This window comes from Cydia fagiglandana, chromosome 10 (assembly GCF_963556715.1).
Source record: "Cydia fagiglandana chromosome 10, ilCydFagi1.1, whole genome shotgun sequence".
Lineage (NCBI taxonomy): Eukaryota > Metazoa > Arthropoda > Insecta > Lepidoptera > Tortricidae > Cydia > Cydia fagiglandana.
Window position 1 is genome coordinate 4,833,729 of NC_085941.1, and position 26,337 is coordinate 4,860,065.

The 26,337-nt window shown below is 37.6% G+C and overlaps 1 protein-coding gene across 7 annotated transcripts in view; it reads left to right on the plus strand.

Annotated features, from left to right (window-relative positions):
- The window catches only part of LOC134668098 (leucine zipper putative tumor suppressor 2 homolog), a 124,059-nt gene that overhangs the window by 93,097 nt on the left and 4,625 nt on the right, over positions 1-26,337 (plus strand). For 2 of the 7 annotated variants that reach the window (XM_063525585.1, XM_063525589.1), the window contains exons 2-4: positions 15,689-15,721; positions 15,788-15,836; positions 16,532-16,649. In XM_063525585.1, coding sequence (XP_063381655.1) covers positions 15,689-15,721; positions 15,788-15,836; positions 16,532-16,649 — 200 coding nt within the window. Of the gene's footprint in view, positions 1-15,688; positions 15,837-16,531; positions 16,650-26,337 lie in introns of all 7 variants that reach the window. The other 5 variants (XM_063525582.1, XM_063525584.1, XM_063525583.1 and 2 more) reach the window with 3 other exon arrangements.

Consider the following 26,337-nt stretch of genomic DNA (forward strand, 5'->3'; position numbering starts at 1 on the left):
ACCGGGAACTACGTTGCCTCCCTGTCACACTTACGTACGAATTTACAAGTGCGACAGAGAGGCATCACGTCGAACGTGTTCGCGGTAGGCCCCCTGTTTCGTCGTAAGGATATTGAACTTTAATGTTGATCATGACGTCCTCCAAAATATTGAAAACAAAGCTTTCTATATAGAGGAATGTTACGAAATGCTATTCTTCTAATACTTCTGAAAATTATGAGAAAGCTGGTATATTTGGTCTGGTAATTTCATGACTTGGTTAACAAACTGGCAGTACATTCTCGACCTGTAAGCATTTGATTGTCGCAGTCATTTTTGCAGTTTTGAGTTTGCAGCCTTCTTTTATTCCATGTTAGTTCACAATTTGATTTGATCTTGTCCTTTTTAAAGGACATCGGGACTTTAGGCTTTATCATCTTCAATTGAGAGCCGAATCTTTATTTCCAGTATTGAACGACCGAAATTTCGGTTTCGGCTTCGGCATAAAAATAATGCTTCTGCTGAAGTTTCGGTTTCAGCAAAACCGAAACAGCAAACTACGGTTTCGGCTAAAAATCCGGTTTCGGTCGGACACTACTCAAAATAGATAATGACAATAGCTAATGTCCGGATATTTGTGACTACCTTCCACGCTTAAATGATATTGATAACGATTGTATAGTTGTTAAAGCATTCACCCAGTTAGCAACCATTATTCCCGATTGAACACGTGGCCTGAGCGTGGGAGATCGCCGCAGGCGCCGTTACGATACCATTAACAACATTTTCAACCTTATTTCATGGACTTAAGGCCTAATGTTCAGTCAAGCCACAGTCAACTGACCGATTCTAAATCGTATTGGAAAGGTATAAAGTCTACTATTACTTATACTAACTATAGTGTTGTTGTTCCTTGCCAATACGCACCTATATGTGCGCACAATTCCCTGATCAATTATATACTTTATTGCGATGGTATAAGACCTATCAATAGTCACTGTTATTATTTCCTGCTGATACGCGCCTACCTGCTTCCCAACATGCTGATGGAGATTTTTGCAACGTATGACACATGCTCTGCCTACGTTACATTCCGAACTCTGTCTAAATAATTACATATGTATGTATATATTTTTGGCGATTAGAATTCACAGGCAAATTCGAGTTTTAGTTATTCGATCTGTTTCCGATATAATAGTGATGTGTCAGTGTCAAAAGTGACATTTCTTCTACCAAAAACATAACTTTGCGGCCTTCGTTTTGTAACATAATATTTTTGGAGGTGACTGTACAGTCAAGTGTAAAAATATGGTTGCACTCATCAATCTCAATAATATGTCCCATAGCTCTTATGTCAGCGAATCAATAACTATAGGATATAGATTAGATGATTTATTTCATGAAAGACAAATTACATAATAAGTTTGCATTGATGTCAAAAATATAAGAATTTCTATCATGATCGTCAAAGTAAAATAAAATAAAAACCATATTTTTGAGTAAGTTGTAGGTATGCACCTATATTATACAGTCGTGCACTTACTGAATACTTAAGTATTGCTCATAAGTTAAAGTGATAAAATTAATAGAAGTGAGAAAAGGTAAAAATTAACCTGGATAAAGTGGGCAGGAAAAACGGTACTTTTAATCTCGACAAGTAATCGAATGTTAAAATATGGTTAGCAATTAAACCAGTATAAATCTTACAATTGTGAAAGCACGGTAATAATTAGAATCGGATATAACTGCGCTTTGTGTGTTTCTTGCCTAATAAATTTAATAAATAACAATGTTTCCTATCATATCTATAAAACAGTGAAAGCTCTCGTTGTGTTGTTGTTGTTGTTGATGTTGATCTCGTGTGAATTCCCTAATACGTTAGGTATGACAAGCAATGTAACCATACACGGAACAGTTACATATGTATGTAATTTTTTGATGAAATACGAGTACTTATATATCCTTACTATTCTATGGATAGTTGTATAAATTATTATTTAACAGCCTTTTCATTGGATCATTATAACCACGAATATATACATATATTAATGATCAATGTATTACCGAAAAAAAATATGAAAATAATATGATATACTCATGGCTTGAAACCACCTTGAAACATTTTTTCACATTTGTCTTTTAACGTACATAATTATTCAGTTCTGTAAGAATACATAGAGCCTGAATAGGCAATAGTTAGGCTTACTTACAGTCTTTGTGCTGCATGTATGACTGTGACCCCAACCTAGCGGCTATGGAACAATAAAGTCACCAGACAGTTGACACCTCTACCACTACCAACAGTTTTGACATTGACATATATATTTACTCAAGTCTAATTAGCTTACTTTCTATGCGTCTCGCTCGTACTCGCATATTAGTGCAAGCTAATATGTCAAATTGTCAATATCAAAACTGGTGGTAGCCGTACAGTAAAATAATTAAAACATTAAACATGTCACCCTAAGAAGTTCACGCTTTCCACGCCTTGCGTTATCGACGCTTGTATCCAATAATCGATGATTAGCGGCTGTTAAAAGTCATAATACTGCATTTCCTACTTGTAGCGTGTAAATGTATGAAGTGGAGAAACAGGTAGGTACGGCTAATAGTATCTAATAATCCGAGTTCCGATAAATCACTGAGCCACCCAGGGCGATGTAGGTTAACCGCAAGCCGATAGGGCCTTAGGGCCTCATTGTCATGGAAATATCTATTGGCTATGTAGGTGCGAAGTGTGTGGAACTAGAAGCGATGATTGCTTGGCCGTGAGAAAAAATGTTAGGCCCTAAATTGTATACTATATAATTACAATATGTATGTATATGACATCTGTTAAGTCTCACGAACCCCCTGCATACGTTCATTTGGAGTTAAGTTAATTCAAAGGTCAGAATCTGCATTCTGCTTGGGTGGGTCCTACAGCAACTTCAAAAAATATTTTTTGTCCGATAATTCTTTTGCCGGTTAGCCTCCGCTCTGATGGCTCCTCTACACGATGGTCTAACGCCGGCCACTCCAAGGGTCGCAGCCATGTGGTAGAATGAGATAGCAACATCACTTGCTCCCTCTAACGCATAAATGCGTCCCTTGGAGTGGCCGGCGCTGGCCCATCGTATAGAGGAGCCATGAGGCAGACCGAGAAAGAGATGGCGGGACGACTTGGATGCGTTCCAATGGGATTGGCGGGATCTTGCTCAGCACAAGGAGGATTGGAAAGAGGAGAGGGGGTCTTTGGGTGTGGGTCACATATAGGTTAAAAAAATATCTTTTGCCACCACCCTTTGAATACCATAGATGGTAAGGCCGGGGTACAAGTAGATTGAAAAGGAGAGAGCGGGACGACTTGGATGCATTCTACCCGGATTGGAGGGAACATATATACCAACGACAGGGCCGAGTGGAAGAAACGAGGGAAGGCCTTTGCCCAGCTCTGGTACACTAAAGTAGGCTAATAAAACAAAATAAAAAAAACATTTACCATTTGAAAATGGCATCCAGTAGAAGCTATTAGAGGTTATGTTAGATTTATGATTTTTCTGGTTTTTGAGAAAAAAACTCGTTCGGTCAAATGAAAATTTGGCAAATGGAACATCGGGCAGAATTTTTCCGAAATCATAGAGTCTAAAAAGTGCTGATTTAGCGATGGATATAACAGCTTAGGCAGGATACATGCGCAAGCGCCACTCCTTTCACAGGATGACGTAAGCGCCTCTGGCTTCCTTATACAATACGACCTTATAATAAAGGCATATCCTGTATTTAAGGTTAATCTAAATCAACATACAGGCATTACAGGCTTACGCGATTCTAGGATTTATGCTTTTGGCAATTGGAAATAAAATCGCTTGTTAGGTAGGTATATGGAATGAACTTGGGTAATTCTGGTTTTGGGCTAAAGATGTGTTTTACCGACAGACCAGCCTCCTATTATCTGTTTTATCGTGTGATATTTCTGTGATCAAACATCGATACGTATATATGTATGTAGGTATGTTAAATAATGTTTTCACCAAGATATTAATTAACTTAAGAAAATCATATTTCTGATTATCTTCTTGACACAAAAAGAAGTAGAAAATAAATGATTTATTTTATTTTATGGGAATATGGGAACTGCGAAAAATTACCTACCTACCTAAACTCGCCTTAAATAAGTTTTGACAAAAATTAAATTTTTGGTACAAGCTTTTATCGCTGACTGTACTTTTCTTACGACAGACAACTATGTACAATAATACTCATCGAGACAATTCTAAAAACCCCTAACACAATTAGGTTGCGTTGTTTCATCACATGTTCCTATGTCCACCTCCTGTCTCCATTATCAGATCAGCCCGATGGTACCATAATATTGCATTGTCATCCGATTTATACATACAATGTAAAATTTCAGCTCAATCGAGAACCGGGAAGTGGATCAAATTTAACTTGCAAGATTTGATTACAGACCGACAGACACAACGGGACAGGTGAAACTAAATAAAAGCTTGTAAAAAGAAATGTAGAGGCGTTAACTCGCTAGCTCACTACTTTACCTTACCTACTAGGTACTTACTAGAATTCCTATATTTTCAAGTGCCTACCCAAGTACGAGTACCAAGGTAGGTAGGTAGTAATATACCTACTACCTAATAGTAGTCCAGTAGGTATACAGGGGTCTAGCCAAGATGACAATCCTATACCGACAAACGAAATAGTACCTATTTATCCTGAAAACGCTAAATACATTTTTGTTCTTGGAAAAAGTTATACCAACAAAGCCTTTAATCGATAAAAAACAAAACAATATAGGTACCCACTTATTGTTTCCATTATCTTTGATGATCAATCACGTAACAGTACGGTATCAAATCTGATAAAAAAACAACGAAGAACTGAACTCGAGGTCAATAATTTCTCATTTAAAGATGAGTATTTATCTACCTAAGACGTCTGGATTAAATAAAATTTTGTTACAAATAAAACCAAAATTCAACATCGTTTTCTAGTAACGATTTGCTAACAAAATACAGATAGTATCCATATTATCCATAACTAACAAGAGCTATTGCAATATCAACATAATAAATCACTTTGTTTACTTTTAACGAACTTTCGTAACCCTACTTTGTATAAAGTAAAGTAAGGTATACAATATTCAAACCATGATGCAACAAAGTAAACCTTAAAATATTTTACGTTTACCAAATCGCATCTTCAAGTAATTTGTAAATCGCGAAAAGTATTAAAATTTGTTTGAATCAGTATAAAAACACGAGTTGCAATATACTACCTACACATCCATTTAACATTATCTTGTACTATTGTCTGTGCCTACTCATATGAAATCTATTGTTATGGAGCAATGCAATAAAAGATGTGCATTAATTATTCTTGATTTGTTAACTGATGAAGTCTCTTCAATTATATCTGATCCATTGTTAATCATCTATCCATACAGGCTGTGCAATTTTTTGTATTATATCGGCTTCATATTTTGCGCTTCTTTTTAGCTAAGTACCTTCGGTCGAGAAACTTCATACATTGTAGCATTGATACTGAGCACAATATCGTTAGCAATATGTACATAAGCAACCACGGTTGCTCATGTCACTCACGTGTATTTCTGGTGCTATCTGAGAATTGGTCTAATATTGCGCATATAGGCAACAGTAAGGGGCTTAGGACAGAGCCTTGGTGGACTCCGACAAAGATGGGGAAGGGTTTGATATCGCCAAGGAGACCCCACTACAGAATCGGAACCGCAGCAGTACCTACATGTCACGAATGATAATACCTAACATACCTATAGGTTTTTGGTACCCTTTTGAATCTCAGTGCCCACCATCACCAATGCCCTGTTTATCAAAAGCTTGTAACTTGTAATACAAGTGGAAGTCCCTTTTTGACAGCTTTTGTTAGAAAGGGACTTCCACTTGTATTACAAGTTACAAGCTTTGATCATCGTGCGGGCTACAAAGCTACACGCTCATAGCCATAACTACAATATCAGATATAGACATCTGGAGTTATATCTCTACAATGTCTTACTTCACTGAACCGATTACAATCTACAGATAAACCCCGATTCTAGGAAACTAGACATTGTAAACGTTCCCGTCCCGCATTTTCTCCGTTTAGCGGTTTTGTGGGACTCCCTTTACACTACAAAACGGCGTAAGTGCCTTACTATCTCCAGTAAAATACGACTTTTTATACAGTCTTTGGTACTTCGATACACAAAATGACGTATGCGCCGTCGTTATTTAGCAGTTTTTGTGTTGGCTTGTTCGACATCACTGCTTGTTCGGTATTTCTGATATTTGTCGTTGGATTCCGCTTGATTGATCTGTTGGCACCTTGGCAGCTATACTGAGACTTAAAACGGCCTTAGATGCAGTGTTGGGCGTAATTAATTACTCGTGTAATTTAATTACTAATTGAATTACATGTAATTGAATTACAATGTAATTGAATTACATAAAATTTAATTACATGTAATTAAATTTTCTGTGTAATTTGCAATTGTAATTACATTAATTAGTAATTAAATTACTCAATTACTTTTCATTTACCTTTTTAATAATATGCAAATATGAACAAATTTACTTGGAGTAATTATAAAGAAAAACTTTTATGAATTCCATTATACGCTGGATAACGTTATAACATATTTTTTGTCCCTGGAATCATACCTTTACAGGGTACTATGTGACAAACCACGTTGAATATGGCGGTCGGCGCTTACGTCGCGTAGCACCGCATTAGTATTGGGGCGCCGCTAATAATGACGTAAGCGCCAACCTAAGGTGCCTTTCGGGTTGGACTGTAGCAAAAGGGGGCTGGGACTTAGAATTTTTTTTGACAAAGTGGTGTCATTATGACACTATTTTTAAATGATTGTAATGTGTAGATCACGTCAAAATAAGCATCTGTTACTGAAAAAACTTTTCTCTAAAATAAAAAATGGCTGAGTTAGACGCCTCCAAAGATTGATTTTTTAAAGGGAGCTGGGACTTAGAAAATTTTCATCGCGAGTGGTATCATTATGACATATATTTTAATTGATTGTAACTTATAGAACACGTCAAAATAAGCTACTTTTACTTGAAAAACTTTTTTCTAAAACTTTATTAAGAACTGTTTTAAAACCCCTGTTTTTTTCATTTTCTCAAAAAAAAAACCAAGTCCCAGAAACGGCCCCCCTTTGTTACAGTCCGCTATTTTCAATTTTAGAAAAAAGTTTTTCAAGTAAAAGTAGCCTATTTTAACGTGTTCTATACTTTACAATCATTTAAAATATATGTCATAATGACACCACTCGCGATGAAAATTTTCTAAGTCCCAGCTCCCTTTAAAAACATCAATCTTTGGAGGCGTCTAACTCAGCCATTTTTTATTTTAGAGAAAAGCTTTTTCAGTAAAAGATGCTTATTTTGACGTGATCTACACATTACAATCATTTAAAAATAGTATCTTAATTACATATTAATGACACCACTTAATCAGAAAAAAATTCTAAGTCCCAGCCCTCCCTTTGCTACAGTCCAACCAAAGTTAACATTGACAATGTTGCTTAGACAAATTTAAAACCATTCAAAATGTTCATCTGATTTTGGAAATAAAGATGATCAAAAACTTGCATTCTATAAAAGTAATTGTAATTCAAAAAAGTAATTAAATTACAAATTTTAATTACTAAATGTAATTAATAATTTAATTACTAATTACATTTTGCAATTGTAATTAGTAATTAAAATTTTAATTACTTTCCACATGTAATGGAAATTATTTGTTGGAATTACATTTTGTAATTGCAATTGTTAATTAGTAATTCAATTACTTTTTGCCCAACACTGCTTAGATGTTAAACTTGGCTACCTTGCAGTAATTTTCAAGCAGCGAGCTAAAAGCTTATTCATGAATTCTTAAGGCATATCTCTCTATATATGTATAAGATAAATTCTAAAGCAAATTGCCGGTTTGGCGCAAATTTAGGTACTCTTATTATGGTTAAGTATGCAGTTATGAAGCTGTGGCGTCGTAATGATATCAAATTAAGTGTAAGTATGCGTGTGATTACGAATATTACGATACAATTGGACTGTGTTACTTACAATAAAACAACTGTATCGCTTCTAACCGCATTAAAACTGATGCGTGTATTACTTAGGTAGGTACATACTTGCTATTGTATTTAAAAAGCGTTTTGGTATACATATAAGTCAAAGTCAAAATATACTTTATTCATGTAGGCCTAGGTACAACCGCTTATGAATAGTTATTAGGTAAGTACAAATTATCTTGATCTAATTATCAGAGCAATTTATTGATGTTATGTTAACCCTTAAACAGGCCTGACGCATTTTTTACTTTTGGTTAGTGATTCCGGTAGATAATTACGTTACAAGAAAACTAATTTCTTGATTTTTTTAAATAGTCTGTGCGGAAAGAGAAGAGTCATTAAATGTATGGGCTCATTAGCTTCTCTTTCCGCACAGACTATACAGACTCTACACCCAAAATTCTCTCACGTTTTGGTACATTTCTCGTCTAACCTTTCGATTTACAAATGCCCGGATATACCATAATTTGTTCATTTTTCGAATGCCAAGATCACTGTGCTATCCATCGAAGCGACGTGACCGAGTCAAGCGCAGTTCTAGGTTACCATAGTAAATGAGCTATACCTGACAAACGAAGAACGCAGTAAGCGCCTATAGGTTCCGTATATAGTTGCGCCGTCATTTCCTGGAGGGTAGAATGCGGTTTGATCTTTGCCGCTTCCCACAGAATTGAGAATCTGAGTCAGCGATATACTGAGACCACAGAACAACTATAAAGTTAACACGTACATTACCTAATACCGATGCCGACCCCAAGTGAATGGGACAAGGGCAAGAGAATGATGATTACCTAATACTCCTAAATGAATCATGAAGGCATTCCGACAGATCGACTTCAGTACTCAAGCAACTTGGTAAAATTATCTATGGAAATGACAATAATTTCCGTCACTACATATTATTGGGGCCTTAGCCTTATGACAATCGTTGCAGAAAACACTATATCGAAACTATGTTAGTACTAACTAGTGCTTTTCATCCTTAGGTGGGTACCTATTGCTCCGAAATTTAGTTACCCACGTACATCAATCACATGTGAGGTTTACAGCAAACCAAATTAATCCACCAGTGTTACTAAATTAATCTAAATTAACAGTTACAAATGCAGACACATTCAAGCAACCTTATTCATATTTAAACGCATATACGAAATGCAATGAAATCCATTAGTTTCACTCAAAATTACCACCGTGTGCAAAAACGCAAAGTTAAGACCGAACCGACCTCAATAATGCTACCGGCGCTTTAACTATATGGATGACTTTATTTTCGCGGTTCACGTATGCACGTGGGTGTAAATTACTTTAAATTTTAGGCACAAGAATATAAAAAGCAACTTTGGTGTGATCTGCGTGAGGTCAGGCTTCTTGGCTACTTACCGTTCCTGTTATTTGCTTTTATGAGACGTTGTTAGCAATCGTTGCCGTATTTATTTTAAACCGACAAGGTAAGTGCATTACCTGATTTTTTATTTTTTATCAATATATGTATTTATTTTATAGATACAATCTAGACTCCTATGTACTATGTATGTGTGTGTGTGTGTGTGTGTGTGTGTGCGTGTGTGTGTGTGTGTGTGTATATGTGTATGTGTATGTATGTATGTATGTATGTGTATGTGTATCACGCTCCGCGATTGTTGCGCCATTTAGGGTCCTAACTAAATTGATTGTTCAATACGTACGCTATAGAATTTCCAATTTAGCAAGAACCCTAAATGGCATAACAATCCCGTGTAGAGACTGTACATACATCATTTTTAACTCGCAGACCGAAGGCGGTTTGCTGTGTATTAACTAGAGTCAAAAATAAATTAGAATAGAAGACATTTGTGTAAGTTTTAGTGTTCCGTACAAAACTTTGTTCACGGAACACTTATGGGATCACTTCGGTCTTGTTTTTAAAACACTGTATTTGTGTTAGAGTGGAGGAGCCTAAAGCCCCCCTACTAAAAAGATTAAATTTTTGAAACGAAGCGAACAACTAAATCTAACTATCTCCATTATATGTACATAATACATATTTACACTTTATAGGATACCTCTAGAATACCTACGTGTGTTTTCTTGTAAAAGGCACCATTAGAGGACTAAAAGCTAAGCAAAAACATATGGTTGTCTGTAAATTTGGTTTACGGACGATAATTTTGCGTGATAACGTCATAAGAAAACGTGGCCGTAACGTTACCATGGAGATCTGTCCACAACGTGACACTTTTTCGTGCATGCTACCGGTGTTCATCGATTTATAAGACGTTATCACGTCAAATAAGTGTTCCGTGAACAAAGTTTTGTACGGAACACTAAAAATCATGAACCATTGATTTGGTTCAAAAACTAGCACACATCTATCGGTGTTATGGTTAACGGCGGCAAAAACCCTCGCTCCGGGTCTTGGTCGGTCGGAACTCGGCAATTTATTGCAACATCTGATCGGAGATAACAACAGGACGCCGGGGCTCCACTAGGGCATAGTATTAAGTACTTTGTGCTTAGTTACAAAGTAGTACTCCGTAGAACCCGTTTACCAATACCTTGACTGCCTTTTCTTCATTTCTTCGTCTTAAGGCCCCTGTAGATATTGGAACAACGCAGGCCAGTCCAAGGGACGCGGCCTAGAATGAGATAGCAATATCACTTGCTCAGCTTGCTCCCTCTAACCACAAAACAGATAAGTACAGAAGTCAATCACATGTATGTACTTTACTTTTCATACCTACGCTCGGCGGTCGCTCTAGGGTTGCGATTGTCGCGAACTATGACTTATGCACAAAAAACTATCGTGGTAGTGGCACTCGTATCCATCGTATCGTATCTCGTATCTAGTTGTTTGATTTATTGTTGAGGATGAAACGGGAAGAATGGAAATATAAATTAATAATAACATTAATAACTCAAATAGGTATTTGAATTTTAATGTCATTGTTATATTACAAATTTGCCACAGAAAATATCTTGCGATGATTTCGAGATTGGCGAAATGCACGATTATTATATTTTAAAGTGTAATAAATTCGCATTCTCATGTACAATGTAATAAATTCGCATACGCATTCTCTCTGAAACCACTGGTAGCTTAAAAAAACCGGGCAAGTGCGAGTCGGACTCGCGCACCAAGGGTTCTGTACCATAATGCAAAAAAAAACGGAAAAAAATGCAAAAAAAAACGGTCACCTATCCAAGTACTGACCACGCCCGACGTTGCTTAACTTTGGTCAAAAATCACGTTTGTTGTATGGGAGCCCCACTTAAATCTTTATTTTATTCTGTTTTTAGTATTTGTTGTTATAGCGGCAACAGAAATACATCATCTGTGAAAATTTCAACTGTCTAGCTATCACGGTTCGTGAGATACAGCCTGGTGACAGACAGACGGACGGACGGACAGCGAAGTCTTAGTAATAGGGTCCCGTTTTACCCTTTGGGTACGGAACCCTAAAAACGACAATTCACCGGTTAATGTTGAATTTAAACAACCGTCCACTGTACAGTTATAATAACTTTTTGTTTTGTTTCTCCATTATTGCACAAAAAAGTTCACAGACGCGTGTCTCAAGCGGATGGCACTCGCGCTCGCACTGGTCCCAACTGGTCCGAGATATCGTGTCCGTGAGCAGTGTCTATGTGTGCGTTGCTCGAGCGCGCTTTGTATGTAGATTGATTTCTGTACCTATTTCTTTTGTGCTCTAACGCATAAATGCGTCCCCTAGACTGGCCCACGCTGGCCCAATATGTAAGTACACGAGGCCTTTAGCGCTTTCCCAGCTGCATCTACCTACTGTCGTCGGCGCCATTTAAAAACTGATATTTGACAGTTATGAATTGAACCTATATGCTATCGGTTTTTAAACTGTAGCACAGAATAATAGTACGCGCCGCGCCGCGTTCGCGCGTTGTTCGCCTACGTAAGACGTAGCGTTATCTGTGGTCGTGCACGCAAAGGGACCTCAAGTTGTGTCATGACTGAATTGAATTCAAACTATTTTGGTTGTCTCCTTTATGGCACAATGCACTATTCATTACCCACGAATAAGTTTGTAAATAACCCCCATTATAATCATTCGGCGCGGTAATGTCGTAAAAATGACCTTTGTCGTGTCGTGTCGTGACATTTGTCGTCCGCTGCGTACCAAATGTCAGATCCGTGCGACGACTAACGAGATAGCTCTGCGATTTAACTGCGATGGCAGATCACACGCACTAGATGGAGTCTATAAGTACCACAGTCGCGCGCATTGGCGCCCCTTACCCCAACTTACGGAGCGTAAGTATGGCGAATTGGAAATTTTAATTAGAATACCTAGTGTTTTTTTCATGGGAGCGCAACAGCTTATTTAAATTCTTGTCAAATTATTTTAAAACAAAGTCTGATAGAGTTATTCATAAACGCCCTCAATTAGCTTTGTCTCAATCTGTCTTTTGGATTTATGTATTTGAAAGAAAGGATAAAACATAAATTTTGAGGCTTGTACCTACAGTTTTATGAATAAGTGGGTTATATATAGTGATGTGCCGACTATTGATTTGGCCGACTAGCCGACTAGCCGACTAATCGGCGCTCGAATGGCCGATTAGTCGGCCGACTAGTCGGCTAGTCGGCCAGATTATTACTTTCGTATAAGTTCAGGTGAAAAACAATAGTTTTGCTCTTTTGGTTGCGCTATTCATATATTAGCTTGGCTAAAAGGTGTTCTCTACAGGTTCAAAGACCTATCACAAGAATCCTCGTTCAATTTCTGTCTTTTTTTTATTTTGCGATCCTGAGCAGGTACAACTTGTAGTTCCAAGGCTCTATTTCTCGTACGTAGTCGCCAGTTAAGAACCTATCCCCTGTGGTCAGCGTCTTTACGAGCAACATGGCCTGTTTATGTCTCTAAATTTTACAATAAAATTAATAGTTCCCCATGGTTATGGCTCCACCATTACAAAAAAAACTGAATTATAATAAAATCCTTTAAGTATAGAACTTGGCCATGAAATTACACGAAAATCAGTTGAGATCGACCTGTAGAGGAATACACCAGCCCACCACCATACGATAACGATTAAACGGTCAATTATATGAACAAAAGTTTTCACATCTTGAATAGGTATTTTGGTAAAATAGACATAAAACATATGGTAAATATTGACTGTTGGTTTCTTTCTTTCCGTTTTTCTTTCACTAATAAAGTGCCGACTAATCGGCCATTTTTGCCGACTAGTCGCCGACTAATCGCCGACTACAAATGTGGCCGGATAGTCGGCTTTCCCGACTAGTCGGCGACTAGTCGGTACATCCCTAGTTATATATATATATATGAGGGACTTTGTTTAGTGAGAGTTCTATCACGCTTCATAATGTTGAGTCTATTGGAGTTAGTCTGCGACTGCGATTTTAATTCGGTTAAATTAGGAGAATTGGGCTTTGTTGCAAAGGTTAGTTTGACGTTACATTATATAACTTAGGCCCACTTGCATCATCCCACTAACCCGGGGTTATGCGGTTAAACCGTTAACTCAGTGTCAAATTGTACTGGTAACCATGGTAACTCCAGGTTCAACCGGTTAACCCCGGGTTAGTAGAATGGTGCAAGTGGGCCTTAAAAAATATTTTAACTGTAGATCTGCGGTATGATTATTTAAATTATGTATTACTCATGTCATATTGACTTTTTGTAAACGTAATATATCTCTAAGCGCCATTTGCACCATTCCACTAACTCGTGGTTAACCGGTTAAAGCTGGAGTTACCATGGTTACCAGTACAATTTGACACTGAGTTAACGGTTTAACTGCTTAACCCCGGGTTAATGGGATAGTGTTAAGTGGCGCTAACAAACATAAATGCGCTGTATTATGATTTACATACATTTTTTTTAATAAAATTATGTTCACACGTAAAAAATGAAAATTCTTTATCACGTACGAGTAACTATAAATAATACCATTTAATAAGGTTACCCGCCAAGAACTGAGATATATTATCAGTTTATCAATAATATATATAATATTAAACATAAACATACAGTTTAATAATATAGCCCATAAATTCATTTATTTACCGTCAAGCGTGAACATTAATTTCATACTTAATGTGCGTATCTTAGCTATTTCTGGCAAAACTAATCTAATGACACTAAAACTTGAAACTATAAACTGTATAAGCTATAAATACTGATTAAGTTTGCTTAAAGGATGACTCACGTTAGACCGGGCCGTGTCCGGGCCGGAGCTTCCGGCGCATCGCTTTCTATGGAAAGCATCACGTGATCGCCTGTCAAGTCATAGAAAAGTAAGCGCCGGAAGCTCCGGCCCGGACACGGCCCGGTCTAACGTGAGTCATCCTTAAATGTATAATAAAATAGCGAGTTGCACAAAATGATCTCTGGTCCTTCATAGCCGTGGATAAATTAGTCGTATTTATAATATGTGTCGGGAATTGTGGGCGTATCATACTATCTACAGCACATCAGAACCTTCAATCGTGGATGACGAGGGCTTTCAATGAAATACGTTGTTCAACTCAAAATCTTTACTGCACAAGACTCATTACAAATCACAGCACTCGATACGTTTCTTATCTTAAGCAAACCAGTGGATTAGAACCAGAAACCACCACAGACGTCCTCTTCTCCCATTCACAGCAACATAACTTCAATTGTTCTGGACTTCAATTTGTTTTAACAGCGCACTCTATGACGTCTTGGCGGAACTGCGTCGAATGCCACTCAGGTGTACGTAACAGCCTAGTTTGCTCTATTTGTCTATTTGTTTGTTTGTATTTGTAGTTGTTGTTGTATCTATTTAATAAAGGAAAAAAAGTAGGTGACTTGACTGTGACGTCAGTTGTGCAGTTTCATATTATACATTCGATAGTGGCTATAATCGTTTGGACAGTTCGAAAAATAAACCTATTTGACTAGTAGGAAAGTACCTAATTGTAAAAAAAAAATTTGCCATCCGGTTATTATAATTGCTTTGCTTTTTGTCCCGCTGGTGTTCAGTCTGATACCGTACCGATTACTCTATCCAGTCTATCCGACGTCATTAGATACGCTAACACGCTAAGGTTGAATTACACTAAGATTGCGACTAAAGTGCATAAGCGGAGCGGGAAACGAAAGTCAATACAAAGTTACAGTAGTATTTACATTTCATCTTTTGTTCGTTTTCTAATAAGACACTGACAGCATTTCCTCGCTGGATTGTTAGGGTGATACATTGAGCGAGGAAACTGCTGGCTCTTCGATCTCCTATGGTGTCTCTGTGTCACTTTGACAGGTCTTTGAAGAGATCATAGCGCACTAGCGCCAGGGGTAACATTTTACATTTCGACATAAGAAAGTAACTTAGGTTTCACTCACTGATTTCCTACTTTATTGCGTCATTTACTCATACTTTTATTAAGTTTGATAGAGTTAGACCAAGAAAAGTCTGCAGCGCTTTTGATAGCCCGCGCAGTGCAAGTGTTATATTAAACGTCAAACTTCTATGAAATGATGATGAAGAAATAACACTTGCACTGCATGGGCTATCCAAAGCCCTGCAGACTTTTCTTGGTCTAACTCTATTTACAATTTGGTCAATCAATTTGTAACGTCCATTTTCCATTTGTTCCAGGGCAAATCAGTGATCCGTCCGATCGCGTTCAAGCCGCTGGGCGGGCGGCTGTCGGCGGGCGGGGAGCGCTACGGCTCGACCCCGGTGCTCGCGAGCCGCCCGCCCTCGCACATGACGCTCTACGGCAGTGAGTACAACACTAGACACAGTATGTATAATGTAATCTTGTTGGCATCATGGCATCGTCATCATCAACATCAACGTCATGTCATCACTTGTATTTTGCAATCGTAATCGTCATTCGTTGTCGTATGGGTAGATTTATCTAATAAATCTACCCTGCAGCTGCAGACTTACTTGTAGTACAGCAGCGCCGCGACTATAGTCTATTGCCCTAGCGAGATACTGTCGCGGCTAGACTATAGTCTATTGCCCTGCACTGTCTATAGTCCTATAGGACTGCACTTTTTCTAGGGGCGGGTAGACTATATAATTAAAAAAAAATCTTATTGAACTTTCACAATATCTCATATAAAATCTATGCCACTTTTCGTTACCATTAATTAATATAATTACCCTACATATAACAAAAATCATCATAATCGTTTGGAATAATGATTCATGATCGTCATCGCCATATCACTTCACCCATTATTTTATTAAGTAGATCAAATATTATTTAACCGTGAACGAATGTTATACTATACCATTAATAATAATTTAAAATGAAACAAAATTACAATTTTAAAAACGCTTTACTTACATTAATTATTTAGGTTTCAACCTTTTTTGGAGTTATCACAAGAGATGGAGTTGTTTTCTTTTTCTTAGAATTAACACTTCAATGGGTATTCTTTTACAAATAGTTCTACAGTATATAAAATCCCTGGTATAAATTTCCAGGCTCATCAGACGTACGCGAAGCCCGCTGGTGCGGCTCTCCGCAGCCCGCGTCGCTTTCCGCTCTGCCGCCCGCCTCGCTACCCGCTCCGCTCCACCAACGCCACCACTCCGCTATTGTGTGAGTAACCTTATCCTTTTCGTAGTTATTGCAAGATTTACAAAGCATTTCACGTTAAACCTATCGATATCGTTACTTAGTTATATTAATCTCAGTGACTCTCTCTTCTTTGTATTTTTCCTAACGGCCAAAAGGAATTTTGGTGATTTTAGCAGTCTATAGGTATACTTATATGTTAGTGTTAGTAGGTGTATACTCGTACAAGAGCATGTTTGTGTCGTAGTTAAACTACGGAGCCAATTTTGATAGCTCTTAAAATCTAATCATTTGTATTATCCGGTTGACAAAGACTACATTTTTGACAATCTTCTATTAAAGAAACGTTTGACTTGTTCTTAGACTCTCTGCTCGCCCGCTTGCTCCGCTCCGCTTTACAAAACGCTACAACTTTACAATTGTGAACGTAACCTTATCTAATCATACCTGGAGCAAAATTATTTGTTACGAATACCTAAACTCGTAACCTCTGTTATTAATTATTTACCTACTGAATTACGTTATGTTGATTAATGCTTATGACTTACTAGGTAACTAATATTAGCTAGGCCCATAATAAGAGTTCCATTAGTTTACGTAATACTGTTTACCCCTAGAGTAAATTTCATTGGATAGCGTCTGGCTCTGGCTGCTACTACGGAGTGTAAACGATTGGCATGGTGGCTACGCACCCTGTGCTGCTAGAGTTAGGCCATGACAAGTCTGCAACGATTTTGAGAGCACACGCAGTGCAAGTATTATTTTAAACGACAAACCTTCAAATCGTTGCAGACTTTTCTTGGTCTAACTCTTTAGTTGCCTCTCTGAGATGACAATAAGTGAAGTATACAAAAACAATCCTAATACAGCCATTCTCAAAGCCTCTACTGTTGGGGTTCCGCGAAAATATACTTGTAATAATAATAAAAAAACCAGCTCTTCTATAGGTATTGGTCCACAGAGATGAACGAAAATTTTTTATTTGGGGTTCCGTCAAATATTTCGCTTGCCGAAAGGGTTCCGTCACCAAAAAAGTTTGAGAACCGCTGTCCTAATAGAACCAAATATTTTACCATAAAAACTAAACGTAATCCTCTTATTCTATTTAACGGTACGGTACAGTCGTGCAAACAAACAGACGGTCAACGGTTGACAACAATAGTGAGATAAGCGATAAACCGCGAGATCGTCACGCCGAGATTGTGGTAACTGTACATCTTGACTATTTGTTAAATACGCGCTTACTCCTAGACCAAAAGGAATAGATAGTATAGAGGGGTCCTGTCATTGTAAATTTTGTAGTCACAGTACATTTACTGCCATCTATCGACACACGACTAAAATTCAAAATGAAAACGTATAAAATTATCAAATAAATGTATGTATATGGATAAATGATTTTATTATTTTTGTTTCATTTTGATCCATGTTCATTCACTGATATACCTATGTGTTAAAATTGTTAAATATGAAACGGTGCCGTCACGCCACCTAGCCGAGTGTAGGCTAAAGGTGTGTACAGCATCTATCCGAGAATGACTTTTTCTTGATTTCCGAGGCACGTTTTTCCTTAGACTTTATTCATCTTATACGAAGTTACATATGTCTTTGTCCTAGACGAAGCAGGGCGCGTAGCCAACGTGCCAATCGTTATTACAGTAATAGCGAAAGAGACGAAGATTGTTATACTGTATTTCGCCTCGTCTTTTAAACAGGTCAACGTCATGGAATGGAACTAGTTTTATAAAGGGTGCCTTTCAAAAATTGCTCCCAACGCTTTGAGTTCGTAACTATTACAATTTAGACGCGATAGGTAGACTTAGACGAGTTATCTAATATTTAAATATGTATATAAATACTTAACTTATTTGTATACAGTCTGACAAAAAAGAGTAGAAATTAAAAAGTAGTGTCGTCCCGTTTTCTTGTATATGTCGGCGGCCGATCGTAAGATCAGGCATATCGTGAAACGTGAAAATCTTTAACTCGTTCCCTGAGTTGACGGAGCCCCGCTACGCGGGGCTCCTATTTCTGGGCAACTTGCCCTTCGGGCATCTAAAGCAACCTAACGAACCTATCCTACCTATTTATTGGTTTAATGTAACTATGGTCAAAACATTACACAGGAACATTACGATCTGCCTGATCTTACGATCGGCCGCCGACATATAGATTGGTTTGAAAGGGATGACACTCCAGTATTGCCACTTTTAAGTTGTATTCTTTTTTGTCTAGGAAACATCCATAGGTACCTAGTACCTACTATGTACATCCACTTTGCAAAGCGGCTTACGCTATGTCGGTCACACCGATTTGTCCGCTCAGCGGTATGCGGGTTCAATCCTTTAATTAACCTTTGACATGTAATCCCGGTCTGTAGGTTGCAAGTAAACCCTGTAACCATTACCTATGTGTTAGGTTAGGGTCTTTCTACACTGTAGACCTAGCACAGGAGTGGCGCGACAGTATCTCGTCCAGGCAACCCGTCCCTCTCTTATCAAGGAATATAGTTAGAGAAAAACGGGTAGTCTATATCGAGGGTTCGCGGGCGAGATACTGTAGACCTACTGGGGTTTTTGCGATTATATAATGATTGATCTATAAATTATGACTACGTTGCCTACTTCTATTACCATAAAGGATGACTCACGTTAGACCGGGCCGTGTCCGGGCCGGAACTTCCGGCGCGTCGTTTTCTAATATGGAAAGCATCACGTGATCGCCTGTCATGTCATAGAAAAGTAAGCTCCGGAAGCTCCGGCCCGGACACGGCCCGGTCTAACGTGAGTCATCCTTAATGCCTTCCCTACAGAGACAGGAACATAAGTTTTTCCGACTTCTTACATTGCAATCAGAGTTAATTTCATTCATCACTGACTTCCTTACGCTAGTCAATTCCTGTATCAATTCTCTGAAATTCAGTAACAACATATACAGTACTACATTTATTTCAGTGAACAAAACCCGATTTCCGTGCGCCGGTGACACAAAAACGTCGTTTTTTCACGGAAAGCTCGCTTGATTGGCCACATTTGTAAGCGTGACTGTACCTGGCCATTTCTCTGTTAACGCTTCCTCGGAAATAGGGTTGCTACTGCCCAATTTGTAAACTTGTTTAAAAAGTCCATGGATATATTGATGTTATTCGCATCACGCTGGTGGGACTCATTGAGACTATTGTCAAATCAAGTACTGTCAAGTGTCAAAATTTAAAAGTATTTCTATAAATCGCTCATCGCGGTGAAACGACACTTGTTAAAAATTACCTCTGAAAAACAAACAATTTTCAACAAGAGGTAAATATAATGACTTTAATGATTATGTGATAGTTATTCGAAAGATAGTTAAATATTTATTATCAACAGTGTCTAGAGTCTACTAGATGAATGTATTAAATTTAACTAAGTTCCTTCTAAACAACAATCACATTTGAGCAGAAAAAAAAACTTAAAAATCAACATTTCTACGGTCCTCACAAATTACCAAACCTTCTAAGGGCCACTTGCACACTTCACTAACCCGGGGTTAACAGGTTAAACCTGGAGTTACCATGGTTTCCAGTACAATTTGACACTGGGTTTAACCGGTTAACCCCGGGTTAGTGGGATGGAGCAAGTGGCGCTAAAATGGCTAATAAGATATGGAAAATTCTGTCATCTGCTAACCCTAAACTCAAATGGCATAGACAATCAAGAGTTACGTGGCTCTATGGAATGGCAGCAATTACGTTTTATAATTAGACGAGTCGCGTGAGCACTCGCCTTTACAATTCATGAATGAGCGCGTTGCTGGGGCGGTAAAATGCTGCTGGGAGTGCTAGGCTTGTCATAGACGGTCAGCGGTCAGTTACAGCATTTTATTTACTAAACTAATTTGATTAAGCAAAAAGTAATTAACTAATTACCGGTACCGAGGAAAATCCACAACGCAGGCTTCGCCAATTTGAAGTAAAAAAAATTATGGTTGTCTGTGAAGTCGGTTTACGGACGATAATTATATGTGATAACGTCATAAGAAAACATTGATGAAAAATTGCCGTAACGTTACCATGGAGATCTGTCCACAACGTTACCATGGAGATCTGTCCACAACGTGACACTTTTTCGTGCATGCTACTTGGTGTTCATCGATTTATAAGAACGTCAAAACATCTGCAACAGGCTTTCTTCAAAATATATTATGCACAGTATAATTCAGACAACTTTTTTTATTTGAATTTTTATATTATTTCTACTCAGAATAACAAGCTCATTTGATCCTAATAAGAGAAAAAAGGTGTCCTAAAATTTCCATTAACTTTTCATTTTTTCCATACAACTTTTTTGCCAGTGGAGTCCTGTTTAAAACATTAAACGTACAAGTTCAGATAGGTCTAGTCAGGTTTACTTATATTATCGTATCGTCATGAAATAAAACGAGTGCCACCAAGTCTTCAGAAAACCCGTTGTTGTTTTGCCCATAAATGTAACCCCAAACAAAAATAAATTATTTTCTGTGGGTTTTTTTGCTGCCTCTAATATTATCTATCCTAAATGCGCTTCCCGTACTAATGAGTAATCAGATGGTTAGGTATTACTCATGCTCATTAGTGATTGCAATTCTACGAAATTGGCGCACTTTCTTATTGTCACTCGCCAAACAAACTTCAAACATTAATTACGGTCAAACAACTTTTACAGATTAAATAACCAATAAAAAAACGCTTTCAAAATACAAATGGCAGCTGTCAAAATAATCCTTATTTAAAAATAGATCAGTTACCGAGGGTGCAATCACGGCGTCATTTTATCGTCGCACGCGCATCTGCTTCATACGCCGCGACAGTCCGCGAGTGGCGCACGTGTGCACACCCTTATTAAGTAGTGTTTGTAAATAACGGGGCTTATGTTCACTGGTTTAAAAAAAAACTAAAAAGTGAGTGATCGAATGAAATGATTGGAATTTGGTGAAAATTTAAAAAGATTTTTGTGGTGTTATGTGAACTTGGAGATATGTATAGGTAAATGTTTTTTTTATTGCGCGGCAATAATTGTTTTGCATGTTAAATAAAATTAAATTGCAAGTATTTGTTGACAATATCTGTATAGATTGCTTGCGTAAAAACGTAAAGAAAATTAATTTTCTTCAGAATTATATAGAGGAAATTTTCTCTCATAAATACATACTTTATAAATAGAAATAGGTAAAGCTCTTTTTGAACGCAAATTAAATTTAAATTAAATACAAACATTGCCTTCAAATAAGTTTACTTCGTTAGAGACCTGCCAGTAAAAAAAGTAAGTACCTTATTTTTTAAAACGTTATAAAATATTAAGTTCTTTTTGCTGACATCGCGTCGTCGGTCAAAAGTGAGGTACGTTTTTTTTTAAATTAAGTAAGTACCTACCTATTCTTACTTAGGTGTTTTCTATCTAGTAAACTTCCTGTTTATATCTGGCTTTCTACCGTAAGTACAGTTAACCTTCAATAATAGAAACTGATCATCAATTGTATGTTTTACCAGTACTTATCGGTGTTGAAGTAATATTTACATGATTCATGTCCGTTAGCTCCTATTAGACCGTAAACAGGGAATATTACTGACAGACACGCGATTATGTTCATTTATAATAATTAATCAATAGTTAGGTGCTAGACTAGCATCTTTAAGTATGAGTCATACATAATCATAATACTCATAATACGCATTTCACCTATATTGATTTGACTATGATAACCGGCGTGATTCGGGAAATGAATAAGAGATTCACTAGATTTGAAATAGTGAAGACACATATCTTTACTATTTCATATCTAGTGAATCTCTTATTCATTTCCCGAATCGAGCCGAACATCATTCATATAAATTGGTTCAGCGTTTTCCTACAAACGGATGGGAATTGGGAACACAGGGACCGACATATTATTGACGTCATACATATAAACGTGATGTTTATATGAAGAAAATGTTAACCGTTCAATATTTTCCCAGGAGTGTTATCTAACGGTCACAAATAAGTAAACATGGCTAGAGTTGCATGAACATATTTGATATGCCCAATAAACGCTTGTGGCTCGATCAGTAAATATGAGATAACTCTGTACAAATAGTTTTTTTCTGTATTGTGTCTATTGACATTTGTATATGCTGTGTATCAACCTAAGCTTTGAATATGCCATGTGTTCAAAAGTGATAGGTATAGGTGACTAGTGAAAAACGAAACAAAAAATCTCGGCATTATGCTGAGTATTCACCTTTTTCAGTGTAGTTATAGTGTACAAGTTAGTTATTTTTAGGGTTCCGTACCTCAAAAGGAAAAAACGGAACCCTTATAGGATCACTCGTGCGTCTGTCTGTCCGTCCGTCTGTCACAGCCAATTTGCTCCGAAACTACTGGACCAATTTAGTTGAAATTTGGTACACATATGTAAGTCCGTGACCCGAAGACGGATATGTAACGTCAACAAATGAATTTTAAACATAGGGGCTACTTTTGGGGGGTAAACCATAAAATTAAAAATCAAAGTTTTGCAAACTATGTCGTGTTACATATCAAACAAAAGAGCTCATTGTGAGAATCTCAAATATATTTTTTTTATAAATTTACGATAAAAATTCTAGAAGTCATTCAAGAAAATAGACAAAAAATGAACATTCCCCCCCTCTATCTCCGAAACTACTAAGTCTAAAACTCTGAAAAAAATACACAAAATAGTCCTTTTCCTAAAGATGACAGGAAAACCTATTAGAAATCTAGAGTCAAGCGTGAGTCGGATTTAAGAACAAAAATGCGGTTTAGGTTTTTTAGGGACACAGCCGCAATGGTTTAAGTGAAACGTGATTTATTAGAGTTCTAGACAGCTATTGCGAAGGCCCTAGGCCGAAATCCGCATAAGGCCGAAGACCCGAAGCGTCCCGAAGAGACGTGCTTTTAGCTTCAAGCGTGAGTCGGACTTAAGATAAACAATGCGACTAAGCTGTATCTGGCACACAGCCGCAATGTTACTTGTAGTACTGATTGATTAGGTTACTAGGTATTGTCACGTGTTTTAAAAAGCACTATACATGGTGGCCAAAAAATAAACTAAGTGTATTTCCGTTGCCGACGTGCAACCCCGAAATCGCAAAGAAAAATTTGGCTGTTTCATACGTTTTGACTGGTCCGTTTTCTATGGGAGGATACATTTCTTTTCGCGATTTCGGGTCCCATAGTAAATGTTGCTCAGTAGGTAGGTATAATCCCAATACCTCCCTGGTTACGGGAATGTACTTATTTTTTGGCCACCCTGTAGGTATTATCTCTCTTCTGCCTTCGCTTTTAAAACACTTGCGGAAGTTGTAGGAAGCGCGACCCATTGGACGCTCCGAGTTTCAGCCCTACGCGGAGCTCGGTCTTCAGTCTTCGCATTTAGACACTTGTACTATTGTTCGGCATTTAATTTCCTATCTAGAAGCTACTTTGCATATTTGCAGAGATATAAGCCACCACGCCAGAAAACTTCATGTTACATGTGTTGAAAACTTGATTGACTCATTCGGGTTTTTCAAGGCGTTTCACTCACGTCACGTTACACGTACAAAATTTTTTTTGAAAATTGTGTGATGTACGGAACCCTTGAAACGCGAGCCCGACTCGCACTTGACCAGTTTTTATTTTTATTTTCTATCTGTGTATGTATTGTATAACTGTGTACTTATACTGAAATAAATGATATTCTATTCTAAAATGACAACTTTTCTTAAATTACCGTGCCATATGTAAGTACTTATATTGTTTAAGTTTTTTGATGCGCGGCGTTTGTCGATGTACCTAATACCTACGATTGTCACGGATAGATAGGCCCCTGAACATTTTGAGTCCTCTACGCTCAACCTCATGGAATTGAGTCGATAAAACCAGTAGGTATTGTTTTATTCTCTAGTCGTAAACCTTTATCCTCAAGGGTAGGTACATGCAACTATAGTGCATATGCATCCGCTGGTGCATCCGTCGATTGCATTATCACGGCCGCTGGCTGACACGCATCCTGACTCTACCTAGTTATTATTAGATAATGCTTTATATCATTTAATATATTGTATTGTTTTCATAACTAATTACTTATTAAAACAAAAAAATATTATCTTTTCTTTATCAAAATATCATGAACTGGCAACCTTGAAAACCTTTAGTTTCCCGCCACAAAAACAGATGGCGTCACTAGTCTACTTAAATCAAAATACCTCCAAAAACATCAATAGCATATACCAGTCGTAAAACTAATTGCCGAACTCAAAAATGGCATCCATTTGATGATAATAGCAATAATTGAAGTAATTTGTCGAGAGTAACAATGGAGCAGGAAACGCGGTCGGCTGGGCCACATTTGCATCAAATAATTAAAAGGTTGGGTAATGGTTTCGCAAAGGATTATCTACATTGTGGCTAGCTAGGTGTTACATGTGTGACGAGATGCGGGGCATGGGGGCTAGATAAACGAGTGACGACTTGTAACCATATCTATTCTGTCACACGTAACACACGTCTGTCTAATCAATGGTATGGAATAGAATAGAATAGAAATAATTTATTCGTGAGCACATACACAAAATAGAAAATTATACAAAACAGAAAAAGGAGAAAGTGCCACGAAATGGTCTCACCTCAGCATGTTGCGACTTCCAGCACTGATCTTCCGATGAGGATGAGACCATCCGGTTACGACATCACGACAGGTAACATGAATAACAACTAAATTTAATATGTAACATACAAAAGACAAAGATAGGAATATGGGGACCAGATAAACGAGTGGCGACCTGACGATTTGTAACCATATGTATATCTATTCTAACATACGTAGGTAGACAATAGCTTATAGCTTATGCTTCTTATCTTTTCAAACTTAGTAGGCGATAGAGATAGAACTTACCTTCAGCGGAACGACAAATACATGTTCAGTTGAATGTGATTTTTAGAGTTCCGTACCCAAAGGGTAGAAACGGGATCCTATTACTAAGACTCCACTGTCCGTTTGTCTGTCACCAGGCTTGTATCTTAAGAACCGTAATAGCTAAGACAGTTGAAATTTCCGCTATAACAACAAATACTAAAAAGTACGAAACCCTCGGTGGGAGAGTACGACTCGCACTTGTCCGGCTTTTATGTATAATTGTTTGGTAAAATCCTGATAAGCCATCATGACTTTGCAGTCTCCAATTTTTGTTACACCTAGCAGATTCCCAACTCGAGTAATTTTCGTTACGAAAGCGAGAACACATTATAATAATTATTTAATGCATTAACATTTGCACTCGTTTGCTAAATTCATTGTCATGCCAAATTATTTTAATTACCTCATTAACACGTTTGCTTAGTTCTTTCATGATCGCGCTTAATTCTTAGTGGCCTAAATTTGATGCATTAATTATGTGCCTAGTATTTTAGCTAATGAATACTTTCCTTCCGGTGGAACAAAAAGTAGTAATCTAGTAAATGTATCCTGTCATTAATGTGGTTATGTACCTACTACTTATATACCGACTATGCAAAGATTCATTAGGTATTTATTAAGGATGACTCACGTTAAAACGGGCTGTGTCCGGGCCGGAGTTTCCGGGGTATCATTTTCTATGAAATCATCACGTGATCACCTGTCATGTCTGAGAAAAGTAACCGCCGGAAACTCCGGCCCGGACACGGCCCGGTCTAACATGAGTCAACCTACCGCGAAACACGAAAATCATTTCGTT